This window comes from Papio anubis, chromosome 3, assembly GCF_008728515.1.
Source record: "Papio anubis isolate 15944 chromosome 3, Panubis1.0, whole genome shotgun sequence".
NCBI classification, from domain to species: Eukaryota; Metazoa; Chordata; class Mammalia; order Primates; family Cercopithecidae; genus Papio; species Papio anubis.
Window position 1 is genome coordinate 163,986,418 of NC_044978.1, and position 18,665 is coordinate 164,005,082.

Here is an 18,665-nt window from a genome sequence, read left to right on the forward strand (position 1 = left end):
TTTTTGGTTACCATTTGCACAGAGTATCTTCTTCCATCCCTTTACTTTAATTCTGTGTGTGCACTTACAGCTTAACTGAATCTCTTTTAGGCAGCATACAATTAGACCCTGTGTTTTTGTTCATTTAGCCACTCTATGTCTTTTGATTAAATAATTTAATGCATTTACATTCAAGGTTATTATTGATAGATAAGGACTTACTATGTCATTTTGTTGTTTGTTATTAAGTTGTTTTTTTACTTTATTTCACTTTAATTTCTGAGGTACAGCTTACTGGATATAGTATTCTTGGTTGGCAGTTTTCTTCTTTCAGCATTTTGAATATATTATCACATTCTTTAGTGGCCTACAAGGTTTTTACTGAAAAATCCACTGACAGTGCAACTGAGATTCCCTTATATGTAATTTAATACTTTTACTTCTTTAAAAGTTCTCTTTGACTTTGCCTTTGGACAGTTTGATTAAAATGTACCTCAGAGAGGATCTCTTTGGTTTGAATCTATTTGGAGACTTACAAACTTCATGTGTCTAGGTCTTCATATCTGTCCTTAAACCAAAGAAGTTTTCAGTAATTATTTTACTAAATAAGCTATCTGTGAATTTCTCTGTCTCTTCTCCTCATAAAATAATTATAATGCAAAATTTTTTTGATTAATGGTGTTTCATAAGTACTGTAGGGTGTCTTCATTCTTTTTCATTCCTTTTTTCTTTTTTTATCTTCTAACTGAATCATTTTAAAAGACCTGTCTTCAAGTTCACAGATCATTTCATCTGTTTGATCTAGTCTGTTGAAGTTCTCTTTTTATTTAGCTAATTGAATCATTCAGTTCTAAGATATTTTTGTTTCTTTTTTATGATACTCATTTCTCTGTTGAATTCCAGTCAGATCATGAATTGTTTTTCTAACTTTACTGAATTGTCCATTCGTACTCTTGTGTCTCACTGAGTTTCCTCAAGATTATTATTTTGAATTTCTCTTCAGGCAATTCATAAAGTTCCTTTTTTTGAGGTCAGTTACTAGAGAATTATTTTATTCTTTTGGTGTCATTATGTTTCCTTCCATTTTTATTTTTCCTGTGTCCTTGTATTAATGTCTGTACATCTGGCGGTGTGGTCGCCTCTTTCAAACTTTACAGAGAGACTTTCACAGAGGAACACTCCCCTGAAGATTAGCCTGAGGGTGCTGATCAGGCAGGGTGCAGTGGCTCTGGTTCTATGTGGGCATAGTGGTGTGGTCTCTATACAGCTTCTTCCATTGGAATCAACATTAGTCATGACTGTGGGAGTGTCAGTGATCTAGACTGTAGGAACTTGTGGCAGTGACAGTAGCTACATAGGTTATTAGGGTAAGAGCTTTGGGGATCCTTTTGTTTTTGTTTTCTCACAGTGAGGCATATTAACTGATGATATCTCTCTTTGTATTGAGTCTGACACAGCTCATAGGAAGTTACACCAGTACCAGGATCCAGGACACAGGTGCTCAGAGAAGCTGCAGGGCCAGGTTCCTGGGCTCAGGGTCTTGTGAAACTATTGTTGTACCTGGGACTTGAAGCATAGTTGAACTTTCCAAGGCATAAATGGGTATAACTGAGCCACTAAGGTAGAGTATGTTGCTCTAAGGCACACTGAAGCAGTTCAGACCTGGGGAGGCTAGAATGCAGCTGTGGATATAACTCTGGGGTCAGGACACATCACTGGCATGACTCCTGGGTATAAGAGTGTTCCAGAGGTTCAAGCTGCAGGGAGTAGAGCACAACTGCAATTCAGTACCCAAAACCAACAGGACACAATAGCAGCTCAGGCTCCAGGGAATGATGTACCATGTAGTGGTGACTCTGGACTCTGGGATAACGGGATGCAGAAGTTGTCTGGGTTCTGTGAGACTAGGTGCAACAGCAGCAAAGAACCAGAAATAGCATGATCCCACTGTTGCTTGGACCCCAAGGAGCAGAAAGCAGTGCAGCAATGACTCAAATCCTGAAAGGCAGGTGCTTCAGTAGCTTGGGCTGCCGGAGACTAGTTTAGTTCCAGATAGACAAGGAACATGGCTGTTTGGCCTGGAGGCCAGGGTAGCACAACTTACCCAAGTCTCTGATTTCCTGGGATATGAGACACTGCATCTGTTTGACCACACAATGTGCAGCTACACGAGTCAGCAGAGCTTCTGGATCCCTGGGTGTGGGGCATCATGTAAGCTGTAGTGTTAAAGAGGTGCAACTGCTTCAGGGTGCCAGAATATCAGAGCCCTGAAAGGGTGGGGGAACAGGGTGTTACTTTGGCTGTGGCACCAGGGGCCTCGCTGTTCCAGTAGTTTGAGGCTCTGGATCCCTGTGAGCAGGGCACCACTTCAGCTCGACCCTAGTAGGAGGGTGCACTAGTGACTGTGATGGGAAAATGAAGCAGCTCCAGGGCATAGGGTATAGCAGTAGCTCTCCTTGGAAATGATGTATTTGGGTGGGTGTAGTGAGACAGTGACTGCATCTCAGGCGTGGATGGAGGGATGCAATTGGTACTCATCCTCAGGCAGGACACACTGTATCAGTGGCTTCTGTTGCGAGATGGTACAGAGCAGCAACAACATGGGCCACAAGCATGTGAGGCACAGGCTCAGCTCCTTCTCTGGGGGTAGCTCAGCATGTTGACTCAAGACGGCTCTCTCAGGTGGGCTCCAAGTCTCTGAGGACTGTAGGATTCTCCAGTAGCAAAGACTGCAGGTGTCCACAGTGGCAATAGGGGCTGCTGGGGTCCTCTTTTTTACATTCCCTCCACAGGGAGAAGTTCCTCCTGGTTCTGAGCTGACCTTAGTTAGCGGAATGAAGTGGGAGAGGCATGGTGCGTCCTCCTCTTCTCCGTGCAGCCATCCTGGGTTTCTGTGGTCTACAGGATTTCTGTTGCCTCCTTGCTGTTCTCCGATGCTCTCCTTCAGTTATTTTGGTCAAAATGTAGTTTTTTGTTTGTTGTTTGTTTTTCTGGCAGTGAGGGAAGGGGAGCAGGGAGAGCACTACTAGGAGCTTCTAGTGGACCCTCTTGCTCACATCTTCAAACTTAATTTTTAACAGATGAGAGAAGGATGGCTCCTTTTTTGCTATTACCATAAGCACAGGCTTGGTCTTCCTAATGGACAATCCAGCAATGTTTTCACATAAATTGGAAGTTTCATGAGGACCAAAATTATTTCAGTCTTAGTCACAATGTATTCTCAGTGCCAGCACGATGCCTGAATCAAGATGGATTCTTAAATAAATGTCTGATTAAAGAATAAATGAGTGAGTGAGTGAGTGGATGGAGAGAAATAGAATGAGGAAAAAAGATAAAGTAATGGAGCAGAAAGGGGGAGAGAAGAAAAAGAGAGGAAAGATAAAGGGAAAGAAGGAGGGAGCGAGGAAAGGCAGAAGAAAATAAACCAGTTGGTTACTATCTTAATTTTGCTATAGGTTGGGAGACAGATGTGTTGGTCTTAAACTCCCTGGTTCATTGCTAGGCCTCAAAGAATCATCTGTTTCATTATTGCTTAATTCTGGAATAAATGTTGCCATTATCCTTTTGTGGAATTATAAACTGTGTCTTTATTTACTTACATGGCATAATTTTCAAATACATGACATCCCATTGCTCATGTTGCCTTTTTCATGGAATTAGGAAAATGTAGCCTAAGTCTCAAACTTGCAACGGCCATCCAATGAATGAGTAGGGCCTGCTTTGTGGATAGGGCTGTGATATGTGGCATTAGCTATCCAACAGTTACAGTCCTTGGAACTTCTGTATTCTGTCACCCTAGAAAATGAACATCAGTTGTGCTGACAGCTTCTTTTCCCTATTCAGCCCTTTCTAATGAATCTATTCTAAACTGAGATATGTATTTAAATACTTTTTACATGCTATATCAAAACAGTTATATTAACTTGTGCCTACCAAATCCCACACAAATTACAGGGAACTTACACATTTGATACATTGAGCCGAAATGGAGCTTTTAGATGATATCAGTCTAATAAGGTGCCAATAAATGACAATGATGCAGACCTTATTTTCTACTTTCTTGATAAGAAACAATACAATGCTTTGACATAGCATCCAAATTCATAAAATAAGCAGCCAAGAATAAATTTATTCCACAGGCTGAAGTGGAGAAAAGAAGGTTCGTATGCTGTGAAAACAACAACAATGACAATGAAAAAAATCTTATATCTTTAGGTCCCCAGATCCTAATGTGACAAGGATATTATTATCCAGTGGAGTCATAAGGCCTTTTATAGAGATATTTTCCCCCTTAGCCCTGTTATTTTAATTTGTGCACAGATTTTAACACAGGCAATTTCCTTCTGCAAGGGCTTTTCACTAATAGAATTATACTGTCTAAGCTGAAAATGGCCTTTGGTTCTTAGTCCACTGGGCTCAAAAGATTATTTTCTTGTGGTGGAGAGCTCTCCACACTACCTGGGAGCCCACTATTATCTGCACTGAGCACCCCAATCCTCTACATCCTTCAAGAGGCTACACAGCTGGACCCAGCATGAAAATGACAAGCATTAGAAAGCTCCAAGAGTTTATTTTCCTCTGCCTGGGCATCACAGCTTCTGGATTCCCGTCAATGCCATCACAACACATGCCTTTCAATAAGAAGTGATCCTAACAGGATTAAATGTAATTCAGAGTCAATGAGGAGAAGTTTGCCATCAGGCAGAATTATAATAGACAGTATGATCAGAAGGTAGAGAATTTGGAAGGTTTTCAGGGATGCATTCTATTGTTAAAAAAATTGAAACACAGAGGGGAAAAAATGTTCATTCTCAGCCAAATTTTTCGCCAGTTCCCTTTTGCACATAAATCCATTCGTGGTCTGTATTAGTCCATTATCCACGCTGCTATGGAGAAATACCAAAGACTGGGTCATTTATAAAGGAAAGAGGTTTAATTGACTCACAGTTAAACACGGCTTGGAGGCCTCAGGAAACTTACAATCATAGTGGAAGGGGAAGCAAACACGTCCTTCTTCACGTGGCAGCAGGAGAGAGAAGTGCAAAGAAAAGGGGAAAAAAGCCCCTTGTAAAACCATCAGATCTCGTGAAAAACTCACTCACTATCAAGAGAATAATATGGGGTACTGCCCCAATTATCTAATCACCTCCTACAAGGTCCCTCCCCCAACACATGGGGATTACAATTAAAGATTAGATTTGGGTAGGGACATAGAGCCAGACCATATCTCAGTTTATTTAAGTAACAAGAACTGTGTATTGCAGTTATAGGGAGGTAAAAAGAGAGAAAGACATTTGCAGGAAAAGGAAGAACACAGTGTGATTTCTCCAGTCATCTTCATTGCTATACAAATGCTAAATAAACTGTTTTCACTTTTGCACAACATGGAACTTGAACCCACAAAAGGTACATGGAGCCCACTACAGAATTATACTTCACTCAGGACAGCTCTTAAATCATCACTCTATAGGCAGTAGCTTTGGGAGGTGGCCACTCTTCTGGAAGGCAACCTTCCATCCTCTGGGCATAATGGATCTGGAAAAGTAGCAGCGAAACTGAGAAACTCTAGTCCAGGGAAGAATAAGCTCACACTGCAAGAAGAATAAGATACTTTCAAGAAGCCACCAGTGAATGCCCTTCACTGGAATCAATTGCTCTTGTATAGATGCAATGAATAAGAAAGTAAGGTGTGCATGTAGCAAGAGCTGGTTGTCTGTAATTATTTCCATAATATTAGAGTCTTTACAATAAAATTAATGGGAAATAATAATAGCTACCACTCAATAGGCATTATAATGAGAACTTAGTGGACAACATTCTAAGTTAGTTTACGTATATCATCTCATTTAATTCTCACTGAAGTTTTATAAAGAATTTTTCCTTAATTTTCACTTTACAAATGGTTAAAATAAAAAGCAAAGATATGAGTAAGTTGCTTGATGTCACACGTTCCATAAAATGTGGAGCTACAATCACACACTGGGTTATGTGATACTATTCTCATGCTTAACCATCACATCTGTTCAACTGGTGACTGGATGTGCAAAACTTTAATCGTGGGAATAATTTTAATTTGGTCAATGTCATTGCTGGGAAGAGTAACAAGCCTATTAGAAGTCAGTATTCAAAACCAAAATGGCCTGGGTGAATGTAGAAACAAAGAAAATAATTTTTGACATGGACAATCATAATCTTTAAAAAAAAGAAACTATACCTCCACTACTCTGTGAAATGACTAGCTGTGACGTATGGAAAATTGGCTGAAGTTTTAGAGACATAGACCATCTTACGATGAAAGGTTGTGGTGTGGCTGTGTCAGGGCAGCCCATTGAAAATAACCAAGAGTCAAGCCCTGGTGCCAGGCCTGGTTCTGCTGCAACCTTGTGGGGAAAGAATACAAGGCAGCATATTAAGGTCTACAGTCAGAGTGTATGGGTCTCAATAATGGCTTCACCACTTCCCAGCTCCATCGTTTACACAAGTTACTGATCTCTACTCTGCCTCAACTTACTCATCTATAAAATCAGGAAAATAATCATAAAATGTATGTTATAAAGTTTTTGTGAGGATTAAGTGAGTCAATCCACATCTTAAGTTTTCATTGCAAATAAGAACTTGACTACTTAATATCTATTCCATCAGTGACTTAATAAGCATTTATAAATTACTTAGATATGCCAAATATTGTGATAGATACTGGAAATATAATGCAAATATGACTTCAAGTTGTTCACCATTTGAAAGGACAAAGTAGCTCACAACCACCAAAACATTGAAAACGTTATGTGTGTATCATACTACACCTGTGAGAGTGGTTATTATCAAAAAGACAAAACATAAGTGCTGGCGAGGATATGAAGGGAAGGAAATCCTTGCACACCATTATTGGGAAGGTAAGTTAGTATAGCTATTCTGGAAAACGGCGTGGGGATTTCTGAAAAATAACACACATATGAAAAAAAGCTCATCATCACTAGTCATCAGAGAAATGCAAATCAAAACCACAGTGAGATACCATCTCATGCCAGTTGGAATGGCGATCATTAAAAAGTCAGGAAACAGCAGAGGCTAGAGAAGATGTGGAGAAATAGGAACGCTTTTACACTGTTTGTGAAAGTGTAAATTAGTTCAGCCATTGTGGAAGATAGTATGGTGATTCCTCAAGGATCCGAAACTAGAAATACCATTTGACCCAGCAATCTCATTACTGGGTATATACCCAACGAATTATAAATCATTCTACTATAAAGACACATGCACATGTATGTTTATTGCAGCACTGTTCACAATAGCAAAGACTTAGAACCAATCCAAATAAATGCCCATCAATGACAGACTGGATGAAGAAAACATGGCACATATACACCATGGAATACTACACAGCCATAAAAAGGAATGAGTTCATGTCCTTTGCAGGAACATGGGTGATGCTACAAACCATCATTCTAAGCAAACTAACACAAGAACAGAAAACCAAACACCACATGTTCTCACTCATAAGTGGGAGTTGAACAATGAGAACACATGGACACAGGGAGAGGAACATCACACACCTGGGCCTGTCAGTGGGTGGGGGGCTAGGGGACGGATAGCATTAGGAGAAATACCTAATGTAGATGATGGATTGATTGGTGCAGCAAACCACCATGGCATATGTATACCTATGTAACAAACCTGCACGTTCTGCACATGTATCCCAGAACTCAAAATACAACAAAAAAATTTAAAATAGAACTGCTATATGATCCAGCAATCTCACTACTGGACATATATCCAAAGGAAATGAAATCAGAAGCTCAAAAGAAAACATGCACTCCCATGTTCCTTACAGCATTATCCACAATAGTCAAGACATGGAATCAACCTAAGTGTCTATCAACAGATGAACAGATAAAGAAAATGTGGGAGACACAGACACATACATACATATGGATACATATATGTGGATGGACTACATATAAACTAATATATGTATATACATACAAATCCACACAATAGAATACTACTCAGCCTTTAACAAGAACAAAATTCTGTCATTTGGAACAACACAAATGAGCCTGGAAAGTATTATGTCAGGTGAAATATGTCAGGCACAGAAACACAAATACTGAGTTACCTCACTTATATGTTAAATCTAGACAAGTGGGTCTCATAGAAGTAGAGAGTAAAATGGTGGTTACCAGGGACTAGGGGTGGGAGTAGAAAGGGGTTGGGGAGATGTTGGTGAAAAAAAAAATTATGGGTGACAGAGGTATAAATTAGTGATTATAGACTAGACTAGAGGAAGCAGTTAATTTTTAAGTATCTCAAAACTTTAACAAGTTTTACTTTAAAAATATGTTACAAAGAAAAGATTAATGTTTGAGGTAAATGATACCCCAGTGGCCTGAATTTGGTCATTGCACATTGTATATGGGTATCAAAATATCACATGTACTAAAAAATTACAATTATTACATATCCATTTAAAAATTATTACCATTTAAAAAATATCTGTTGTCTTACTGTGCACCTAGATGGAGTATTGCGTATACTGGCCAAAGTCTATCAATTGAACCATTGTTCGTATTCGGAGCCATTGCTGACCTACCCTTTTCCATTGTCCAACTATTCAATAAATTATCTTGACTGCTGAATTTTGTCTTTACCTTTAAATGTATTTTTGCAATAATAAAATGAAAAGAAGCTAAGTATGAAAAACATGGGAATAAATTATAAAGAAGAGAAAAAAATTAGCTATAACACCACAACCTGGAAAAAAATTTAGATATTCATAGTGGTTATTTCTTTCCATCTGTTCTCTTTTTTGTGTGTGTGTATATACATATACACATATGTGTGTGTGTATATATATAGAGAGAGAGAGGTTGCAATATGTGCCCTATATCTAATGTATTGCATGAGTATATTATTAACTCTTTCATATACATTTTTAATTTTTCATTTTGAAATAATTTTGTATTTACAGAAGAGTTTCAAGAGAGTACACAGACTTCTATATATTCTGCACCAAGCATTTCCTAATGGTAATTGTCGTATATTTATCAAAACTAATGAGTTAACACTGATAAAGCAGTATTAATCAAACTGCAGGCTTTATTTGGATTTCCCAGTTTTTCCACTAATGTTTTTTCTTCTGTTCCAGGATCTAATCCAAAAACCCATCTTGCATTTCAGTTCCCATGTACTTTAGATACATTAATTACAATTATAAATTAACTTTCCATGTATATGTACTTCCCACCCCACATAGGGCTCTTAACACATCAACTATACTCTACCATAAGAAGCTTTCAATCTGGTTTCTATATCCCATTTCCTTTACTATTCCTCAAAGTGTTACCTGTAAATCATCACCATCCTGCTCAGAAATCTTCAACCTTACTCTGAGAGAAAACGGAAGGGTCTTTGGAGAACATTAGAGACTCTCCACTTTCAAGTCCCAGCCTGCCTGCTCTCTTCCCTGAGGTGAACTGGCCTGAGCACTGCCCCCAACAGCCCACAGGCTTTATGCTTTCTACTTCCATATTTTTACCTATATTATTTGTATTATCACTCAGGTTACTTTTTAATTGTATTATTTTCCCTCGTCCATGAAAGCCATCCCCACCCACCTCATGCTCCTCTGCTTATACACAGACATGCATCCCTTAATGACAGGGATATATTCGGGGAAATGCATTGTTAGGCAATGTCATCATTGTGCAAACATCGTAGAGTGCACTTACGCAGATCTAGGTGGTGTAGCCTACTACATACCTAGGCTATATGGGAGAGCCAATTGCTCCTAGACTACAAACCTGTATAGCATGTGACTGTACTGACCACTGCAGGCATTTGTAGCACAAGATCAGGTTTTGTGTAGCTAAACATATCTAAGCACTGAAAAGATAAGGGGAAAATACAGTATAAAAGGTTTTTTAAAAGGTTAAAAATGATACGGCACTTACCACAAATAGAGCTTTCGAGACTGGAAGTTGCTCTGGGTGAGCCAGTGAGTGAGTAGTGAGTGAATGTGATAGGACATTACTGTACACGAAGACTTTACAAACGCTGTATACTTTGGTTATACTAAATTTATAAAAAGAAATTTTCTTTCTTCGATGATAAATTAATCTTAGCTTAAAATAACCTTTTTACTTTATAAACTTTTAATTTCCTTAATTTTTGACTCCTTGGTAACACCATAGCTTAAAACACACATTTTACAGATGTGCAAAAATATTTTTATATCCTTTTTCTATAAGCTTTTTCCTATTTTTATTTATTTTATTTTACTTTTCAATTTTTTTGTTGAAAACTATGATATAAACACACTCCTTGTCCTAGGTCTACACAGGGTCAGGATCATCAATGTCAGTCCTCCACCTCCACACCTTGTCCCACTGGAAGGTTTTCAGGGGCCATAACAGGCATGGAGCTGTCTTCTCCAATGATAACAATGCCTTCCTCTGGAAGACTTCCTGAAGAATCCGCCTGAGGTTATTTTACAGTTAACTTTTTTTCATTAGTAGAATGAGAACACTTTAAAAGAATGGTTACAAGTATAGTAAACACATAAAACAGTATCAATCTGTCATGATCGTTATCAAATACTATGTATCACACACACTCATATATCCTAGACTTTTATGCAACTGGTACCACAGTAGGTTTGTTTACACCAGCATCACCACAAAAGCATCTTAGCACAATGCATTGTGCTAAGATTTCATGAGGGCTACGATGTCACAAGGTGATAGGGATTTTTCAGCTCTATTATAATTTTTTGGTACCATCATTGTGTATGTGGTTTGTCATTGACCTGAACGTTGTTATGTGAAACATAGCTGTACAACTATGATTCTCTGAAAATTCACCCAGCATTGTTTGCTGTCATTTTAGTCTCTATCCTAGTTCCCCAACCAGTTCATGAACTTCTTTGGAGAGCTGTCTTGTCTGCAGTATTGCATCTTTACAAAGTATTGCACAGTTTAGTTTAATCAATATGTACTGATTAAGCAGCTGGACACCGTCAACTCTAATGATATATGTAGTGTCATCTCCGGGTGTCCAGTCCAGCACTTAAGGAGCTTGGAAGTTGTCACTCTCATCATTTAAGGAGCTAAGAACTTGTCACTCCCATCCTAACACAAGCAAAAAAGCCAAACAGAAAATTAGCATCTCTTTTTAGAGTCATCAGAGAATTAAGGTCATAGGAAAAACCACTGACACCAAAATTAGAGACACAGATAGGCAAAACATGAATCCCAACTTAACAGGACAGAAACTCATGAACAGATACTTCTGCGGGAAGATTGTCCCAGAACAGGAAAAGCCAAACTATAATTGATGAATTGCTGGGGGCTCAGTGTGGACAAGTTTGAGAGTTTAAAATAATAGCTCGACACTCACTGTGCCTTTACCATGCTTCAGAATATAAACATGTTATATCTATCAGCTTCACTAACTCTCACAACAGTCTTATAGGGAAGTTTATCTCCATTTTACAGATAGGGAAACTGAAGCATGGGAAACTTGAGTAAGTTACTTAATGTCACTTCGATTATAAACATCACAGCCCGGATTTGAATCCAGGTGAGTTGACTCAGGAGCCCGCACTCTTAATGATGACATTACATTTGCCTGATACCAGATACAAACAACCACTCCGGCAAGGTCATCTAGGTCGGTCGTTGCTCAGGTATCACATTCGGACACTGGGAAAGCCTGGGATCACAGGCCTTGTCTACTACTCTCTTCAAGACACACTCAGCAACTCACACAGTTGGGGATTGTTCTTTCCTGTGGCCGGCCCTACCTTGGCACTTCAACCCCCACCTCCCCATCTTACCTACTGCCACAGTTAATAAGGTTTATTCTCCCTTCACATCACCATCACCCATATTATGAAAGACCATCGTCAAATGTCTCTATGTCACACTTTTCCTAATTTCATTCTTTAGGGCTCAGCATGCTTTGTACTCTCTACCATGTCCCTCCTAGGACAAGAGCCTAAAATATTCTGATTAGTGATGAATATGTGTTCTCTGGGTGAGGCGTATTGCTAATAATTAAACAGTATTAATTCTACCAGCTTTGATTATACTCTGCTCTCTCAGTAATAAGGCTCAGTATTCCATTTTCATTCTGCCTAGCATTGAGTAATAGAATTGGTGTTTAAGAATTATCATATAAATCTACTTTTCGGTCAGCGAGTGTTGGAGGTTTTTTTCAATATATTACAAATGTATTCATTATTCCCTAGTTCATAAAAATAATTAAAAGCTACAGGCCAAACACAAATTCCCAGAACACAAAAACCTGACTGGCGTCCCACTGCCAAATACCAAGGTTGCCAGCTTCTGAGTTTATGGGTTGCTTAATGAGAACTTCTACCTTCTCATTCGATAAAGGGCTTAGGTGGACAATTCCTCCTGGTGTTCCTAGTATAATTCCTGATATAACCAGGAGTTACAAAACTAAAACCCTACACATCTAAAATGAAACTGGGCTACTGTTATTTTACATATGTTTTTAGAAATTCAGAAATGACTTGCCCTAAAATAAAAACTGTCAACAAAATTTCTTAAAAGTGATTCCTAGAATGTAAATAACATGTGTTCATGCTCTTCTAAAAAAGAAAAGAGGGAAATAATAGAGAAGGAAATACAAATAGATCCAATTCATCATTGTGATATCTAGGTTTCTCCTTAGATAAAACAGACATAAAACATGTGCTTTACAAGTCTCAGATGACCTTCAAGACATCTAAGTACAGTATCTATGGATTTAAGTATAATTAACAACTCTTGTTTTTCTATTTAAAGAATTTTCATTCTGTTTCCTTAACAGGCAAAAGCCAATCAATCCTGTTCTCAAATGCTAATACAAGTAATTAAAAATAACATTAATTGAAATACTGCAGGGGCTGTTAGGTTTTTAGATGGTGAGTTATTTTTTTTTTTCCTTCATCTTAACCTTGTGGCTATACTAATTTACAGGACCAATTAAGGAAGCACCCTTTGTATGATCCATCTCTAGGATAAAGAGCTGGCCTTTAAAACCCAGCAAAGAACTACAGAAGGCCACAGCACTGTGAGTTAGCTTGGGCGCCAGCAGCTAGAATCTTTATTTCACCTGGCAGACCAAACATGACAGATCGTCTTATTTATAGTGTGAATATTAATTTTTTGGTTTTGGTAACGAAACTACAGTGCTCATTTGTATTGTTGTAAAACTTGTAAATATGCCCTGTAGGATAAGTAATATTCAAAGCAACATCCTAATTAAAAGGAAAACTCAGTTGTCTTGCAAGATAAAATAAAAGGGCACATAAATTGTAAATAAGATACATGGTAAAAATGAAAAAGACAGGCTGGATAGGAGAGGAATGAAATAAGATTTGGAAATGTGCTTCTTAAATGAACACAAATTGTGAGATAATGTCTCATTGAACAATAAAAATAACAAACCAGTGGCAAAGATGTAATAGAATTTCCTCTGTATACCATTTTAATCTTAATATAATTTTCCCCAGTGCATCCATGTTTATTGAACTACTACAACCATTTCTTTCTCACTCTGTCCAAAGTTACTGAGAGTGTGTTTCTTTGCTGTAAATAATTCCCTGATTATGAACATGAGAACGATCCAGAAATTGACCACAGTTTATAAAAGAAAAAAAAATGACAGAGCATCCGCTCAGGGCCAAAAGCCTTATGAGAATGCCAAAAGCATGTGCCGTTTCCTCAGGGAAGCAGGGGTTGAATGCAAAAAACCATTTTCCCTTCCTCCCGCATAAGGCAACTCCACACCTCTATTTTTTTGTTCCTGTCTTCAGAAAATGCAGGGAAGACTTCCATGGTACCTCAAACTACAGTTTGCTGCAATGTGAGAATAGGGCTGATGCCAAGGAAGTGTCAGGTCCAGTTAATCGGAACCCAAATGCCTTGAGAAAGATGCACAACAGTATGGCCTCAGTTTCTCAGTCTGCAAAATGGGGATGATCATAGTTACACCTCTTAGCTTCAAGTCTAATAGGTAACTAGGTGCTTAGTAAACTCTACTGAAATATGGATGTGAAAGGTCAAGCTCCACATATGTGAAGGGTTTGCTGGAGGGGAGACATGGAGTCCAGAAGGAGCCCTGACTCTACTCCTGACCCCTACCTTAGGAAGTTCAGCAAAATGTCCATCTCCAGTCAACCCCACACCAACCTCAGACATTTCAATTACCAGGGTAATAAATCCCCACCCCACCTTTGCCTACACTGAGGTCGGTCAGTCACTTCATGTTAATTTTTCACGAGGTTCTTAAGGTTCTAAACTTTAAAGAAATATTCAAAAGTGGAAATTATGCCCTGCTTATCACTTGGCTTTTAATTTGGCACCACTCTGCAGTAGGAATCTGTTTTTTACTGAACATCAACACTCAAATACTTTTTCTGCCATTGAAAGTCTAATTTATTCTACTATTTTATTACTTTTCAAAAGTTCATTAGGCAAAAGGGAGATGTACTTGTCCAAACACACAAAATATGTGCCGAATATATTAACAAATAGATTATCAATTCACTATTTTGTTGAAATGAATGCATAACTGTATAATGTGACTAACTTTTAACTTTGATTTTTTATGTAGAAAAATTATGGATCACATGACAGTGGATCTCCTAGGCAAAAATAGCTTATGGAACCGGAATGATTAAGTTCACAAGCAGGTACTCTTATAATAAATGATCACCTGTTACAGTTGCAAATCATAGGTATATTATCTTTATAAACTTTGCATTTTTTTCCTAGAAAAATGTCTACGGATTTAAATGTACGTTTCCAGGTCTATCTGATTTTGCAATATAAAAATCAAGGTTAGTGGTTTTCTTTTCTACTTTTTTTAAAAACCTAATTGATCCGAATACAAATAAAGTAAAGGCCATTATTAAACACTTCATGAGGCATTACATATTCAGACTTTATAATCACAGATCCACTGATATTAGATGTTGATTACAGAATTAAGTTGAGATTGCCTGAAAGATCATCACCAAAGCAGATCTCCTTTTCAAAAGCGGAGGCCTCTCCTATATTTCTCAGCCATCTTGCCTACAGATGTGCTTCAAGGCCATTGTTTCGGATGATCTTGGCATATTCCTTGGCTGATGTGTAAGGGACTCGGGGTCTAGCTGGGTCTTCAAAATCAACATGGAAGAGACCAAACCGGCTGCTGTATCCCTGGTTCCACTCAAAGTTATCCAGAAGAGACCACGCACAATATACTTGAAGATTGACTTTATCAAGTTGGATAGCTGAAATTTACAAAAAAAAATCATCATTTCTGGGAAGGCCTTATGAGAACCTAGACAAAATCACTCGTGAACAGTCTGCATCTCTTTCTCCATCTTTGCAGGAGATCACAGTGGGAGAAGACAAAACCTGTTCTCTATCCCCCTTTTCCAAAAAAAGAGATAAGTATGTAAGGTAACGCATGCTAATTAGCTTGATTTAGCCATTCTACAATGCTGCACATATACCAAAGCATCATGTTGTATACCTTAAATACATCCAATTTTTATTTGTCTATTTTAAAAATCCCCTTTTTCAGTTTTCTGCTTGAATCAAGCAGGGACTTAATTCAATAAATTGTTATATATTATTCTAATTATTTGGCTATTCATTCATTTCAAATTTGCTTTATTCATTCATTTACTCAATGAACAGTTTTTCAGTACCTACCACTTTTCAGGCACAAGGACACACGCACAAGGTCCTCTCTGGTACCTAGAAGGGTATTCAATAAAGACACTTTTCCATTTCTAAGTACAGCCTCCAGATATTCCAGGAAGTCCACTAGAAAATTGGAAGAGATAACAGTAGCATGCCTGAGGAAGCCTCAGAGGTTACCTGCTGTCCCAATGGTCAAACTGAGACTTGTCTTATAATTCTGAAGAGAGAGAGCCTCCAAAATGAAAAGAGTCAAGGGTCAGCATGCAGCTTTAACCATGACTATATCCTAGACTGAGGGAGTACAGAAATGCTCTGGCATCCTTTCTTAGTCTGATAGGGTGGCCATAACAGCACACCATATACTGGGTGACTTATAAAGAGAAAAAATGTATTTCTCACAGTTCTGAAGGCTGGGAAATCCAAGATCAAGGTGGCAACAGATTTGGTGTCTTGTGTGGGACTGTATCCTGTTCATAGATGAGTGTCTTCTTGCTGTGTCCTCATAAGGCAGAAGGAGCCGGGGAGCTATCTCATATCCCTTCTTATAAGAGCACTTATCCCATTTATGAGGGCTCCATCCACATGACTTAATCACCACCCAAAGGCCCCACCTTTGGGATACTGGGAGCTAAGATGTCAATATGAATTTGTTGGGGGGTTGCGGGGGACAAAACTTTCCATCTACAGCACATCCCCTTTGCCCCACACCTAAACTCAAAATGGTGCTTAAGCCCTTTAAGAGCCAAAGCAATGGAGCATCTCTCCACTAAGTGTATACACACATAAATATTTGGTGTAATTTTATTTGTGGATGCCCAGAAGCCCATCGACAGACTCCATGTTAAGACTTCAAAATGTAGATTTAACGTATGCAACTATTCGCCACATAGTTTCACACTGGTTTCCATCACTTTATTCAGGGAATTTAGATTACATTTTCTTAGCATTTCAAGCTTCGCAAAACTCTGAGGTCTTGTGAGTCCTTGCATTGCGCATTTTCTTTTTTAAAACCAGAATAAATAAACCCAACCTATGGGATACGCTTCCTAAAACACGAAATATCCATTTTTCAGTAGAGAAATTAAATGAAAAGACCAGTTGCCTTATAAGATGGATATATTTCTAAATAAGCTGGGTGAGAATAAACATTCATATACTAAATCATATTTCAATTGTTTCAGAGATTGCTTTCAACCAAAATGACCCCTCTAGTTAAATATTCAGCAGGGCAATACCTAACCTTTAATTTTTTCATTGGTGTCCATTTTGTCTTTCAGATCTCTTAAAAGCACTATATCTATATTCCACTACACATGTGTTGGTCTCCAAACATTCTTGGAATTTTTTTCTATGGATATTCTGTAGACAAAAGACCCCCAACAGTTTGACATATAACCCCCTCAACATTTGTGCATGGAGGTGTAAGATCTGCTTTGCTTAGACAGTTTTTTATAAATAGCCTTGAGGCAGGAATTAAGCCAAGCTGGATTGACTCCTTTAAATTTTTTTTTTAATTTTCAATTTTTGTGAGTGCATAGTAGGTGTATATATTTATGGGGTACCTGAGATATTTTGATATAGCCATGCAATGTATAATAACCACATCATGGCAAATGGCACAGGACACAATGTCAACCATAAGACTGTCCTCACTGTGACACTGACCACGACCACACGGTAACTGATGTGATTTACCATGAGGTTATTATTACACGTTGCATGTCTATATCAAAGTGTCTCATGTATCCATCCCCTTAAGCATTATCCTTCGTGTTACAAACAATCCAATTATACTTTTAATTATTTTTAAATGTACAATTATATTATTATTGACTGTAGTCACCCTGTTGTGCTATCAACAACTAGGTTTTATTCTTTCTTTCTATTTCTTATGCCCATTAACCATTCCCACTTTGCCCCCTCCTACAAACCCTCCACTACCCTTCCCAGTCTCTGGTAACTATCATTCTACTCTCTATCTCCATGAGTTCAATAGTTTTAAATTTTAGCTCCCACAAATAAGTGAGAACATGTGAAGTTTGTCTTTCAGTGCCTGGCTTATTTCACTTAACATAATGTCCTCCAGTTCCATCCGTGTTGTTGCAAATAACAGTATCTCACTCCTTTTATGGCCGAATAGTACTCCATTGTGTATATGTATCACATTTTCTTTATCCATTCATTGATTGTTGAACACATAGATTGCTTCCAAATCTTGGCTATTGTGAATAGTGCTGTAACAAACATGGACGTACACTGATTTCCTTTCTTTGGGGTACATACCCAGCAGTGGGATGGCTGGATGGTGGCTCTATTCTTAGTTTTCTGAGGAACCTCTACACTGTACTCCACACTGGTTGTACGAATTTACATATTAGCTCTTCTTAAATAAACATTGTTGAGAAATAAGAAATATAGCAATAAGTACATAAGCTGTGCAGGAATAAAAGCATTACTAGATATTCCTTTTTCTCCTACCTGTCCACATTTGCTATGTGTGTCTCCTCCTCCCTCTGTCAGTTATAATCTGGAAAATATCAATGTTTTATATAATTTATTTTTTAAGAACCCAGGTTTAGTACTGGATGGCATATCTCTAAGAATCAAAATGATCTGGCCAGGTGCGGTGATTCATGCCTTTAATCCCAGCACTTTGGGAGGCTGAGGTGGCTGGATCACCTGGGGTCAGGAGTTTGAGACCAGCCTGGCCAACATGGTGAAACCCTGTCTCTACCAAAATTCCAAAAATTAGCTGGGTGTGGTAGTGGGCACCTGTGGTCCCAGCTACTTGAGAGGCTGAGGCAGGAGAATCACTTTTACCTGGGAGGCAAAGGTTGCAGTGAGCCGACATCATGCCATTGCACTCCAGCGTGGGCAACAGAGTGAGACTCCAACTCAAAAAAATAAATATATATATATATCAAAGCCAAATACCAGGCCAGAAAACAATAGTCTCTTTTGCCTTGTAATTCAATCTGGGGA

At 38.3% G+C, this 18,665-nt stretch overlaps 1 protein-coding gene across 2 annotated transcripts in view; it reads right to left on the reverse strand.

The window, feature by feature from the left end:
* Positions 1 to 14,399: 14,399 nt before the first annotated feature.
* The window catches only part of LOC101006170 (cytosolic beta-glucosidase), a 125,617-nt gene continuing 121,351 nt past the window's right edge, over positions 14,400 to 18,665 (reverse strand). Inside the window, exon 5 of one of the 2 annotated variants that reach the window (XM_031664691.1) lies at positions 14,400 to 15,265. In XM_031664691.1, coding sequence (XP_031520551.1) covers positions 15,063 to 15,265 — 203 coding nt within the window. In that variant the 3' untranslated portion in view covers positions 14,400 to 15,062. The remainder of the gene's footprint in view (positions 15,266 to 18,665) is intronic. The other variant, XM_031664690.1, reaches the window with a different exon arrangement.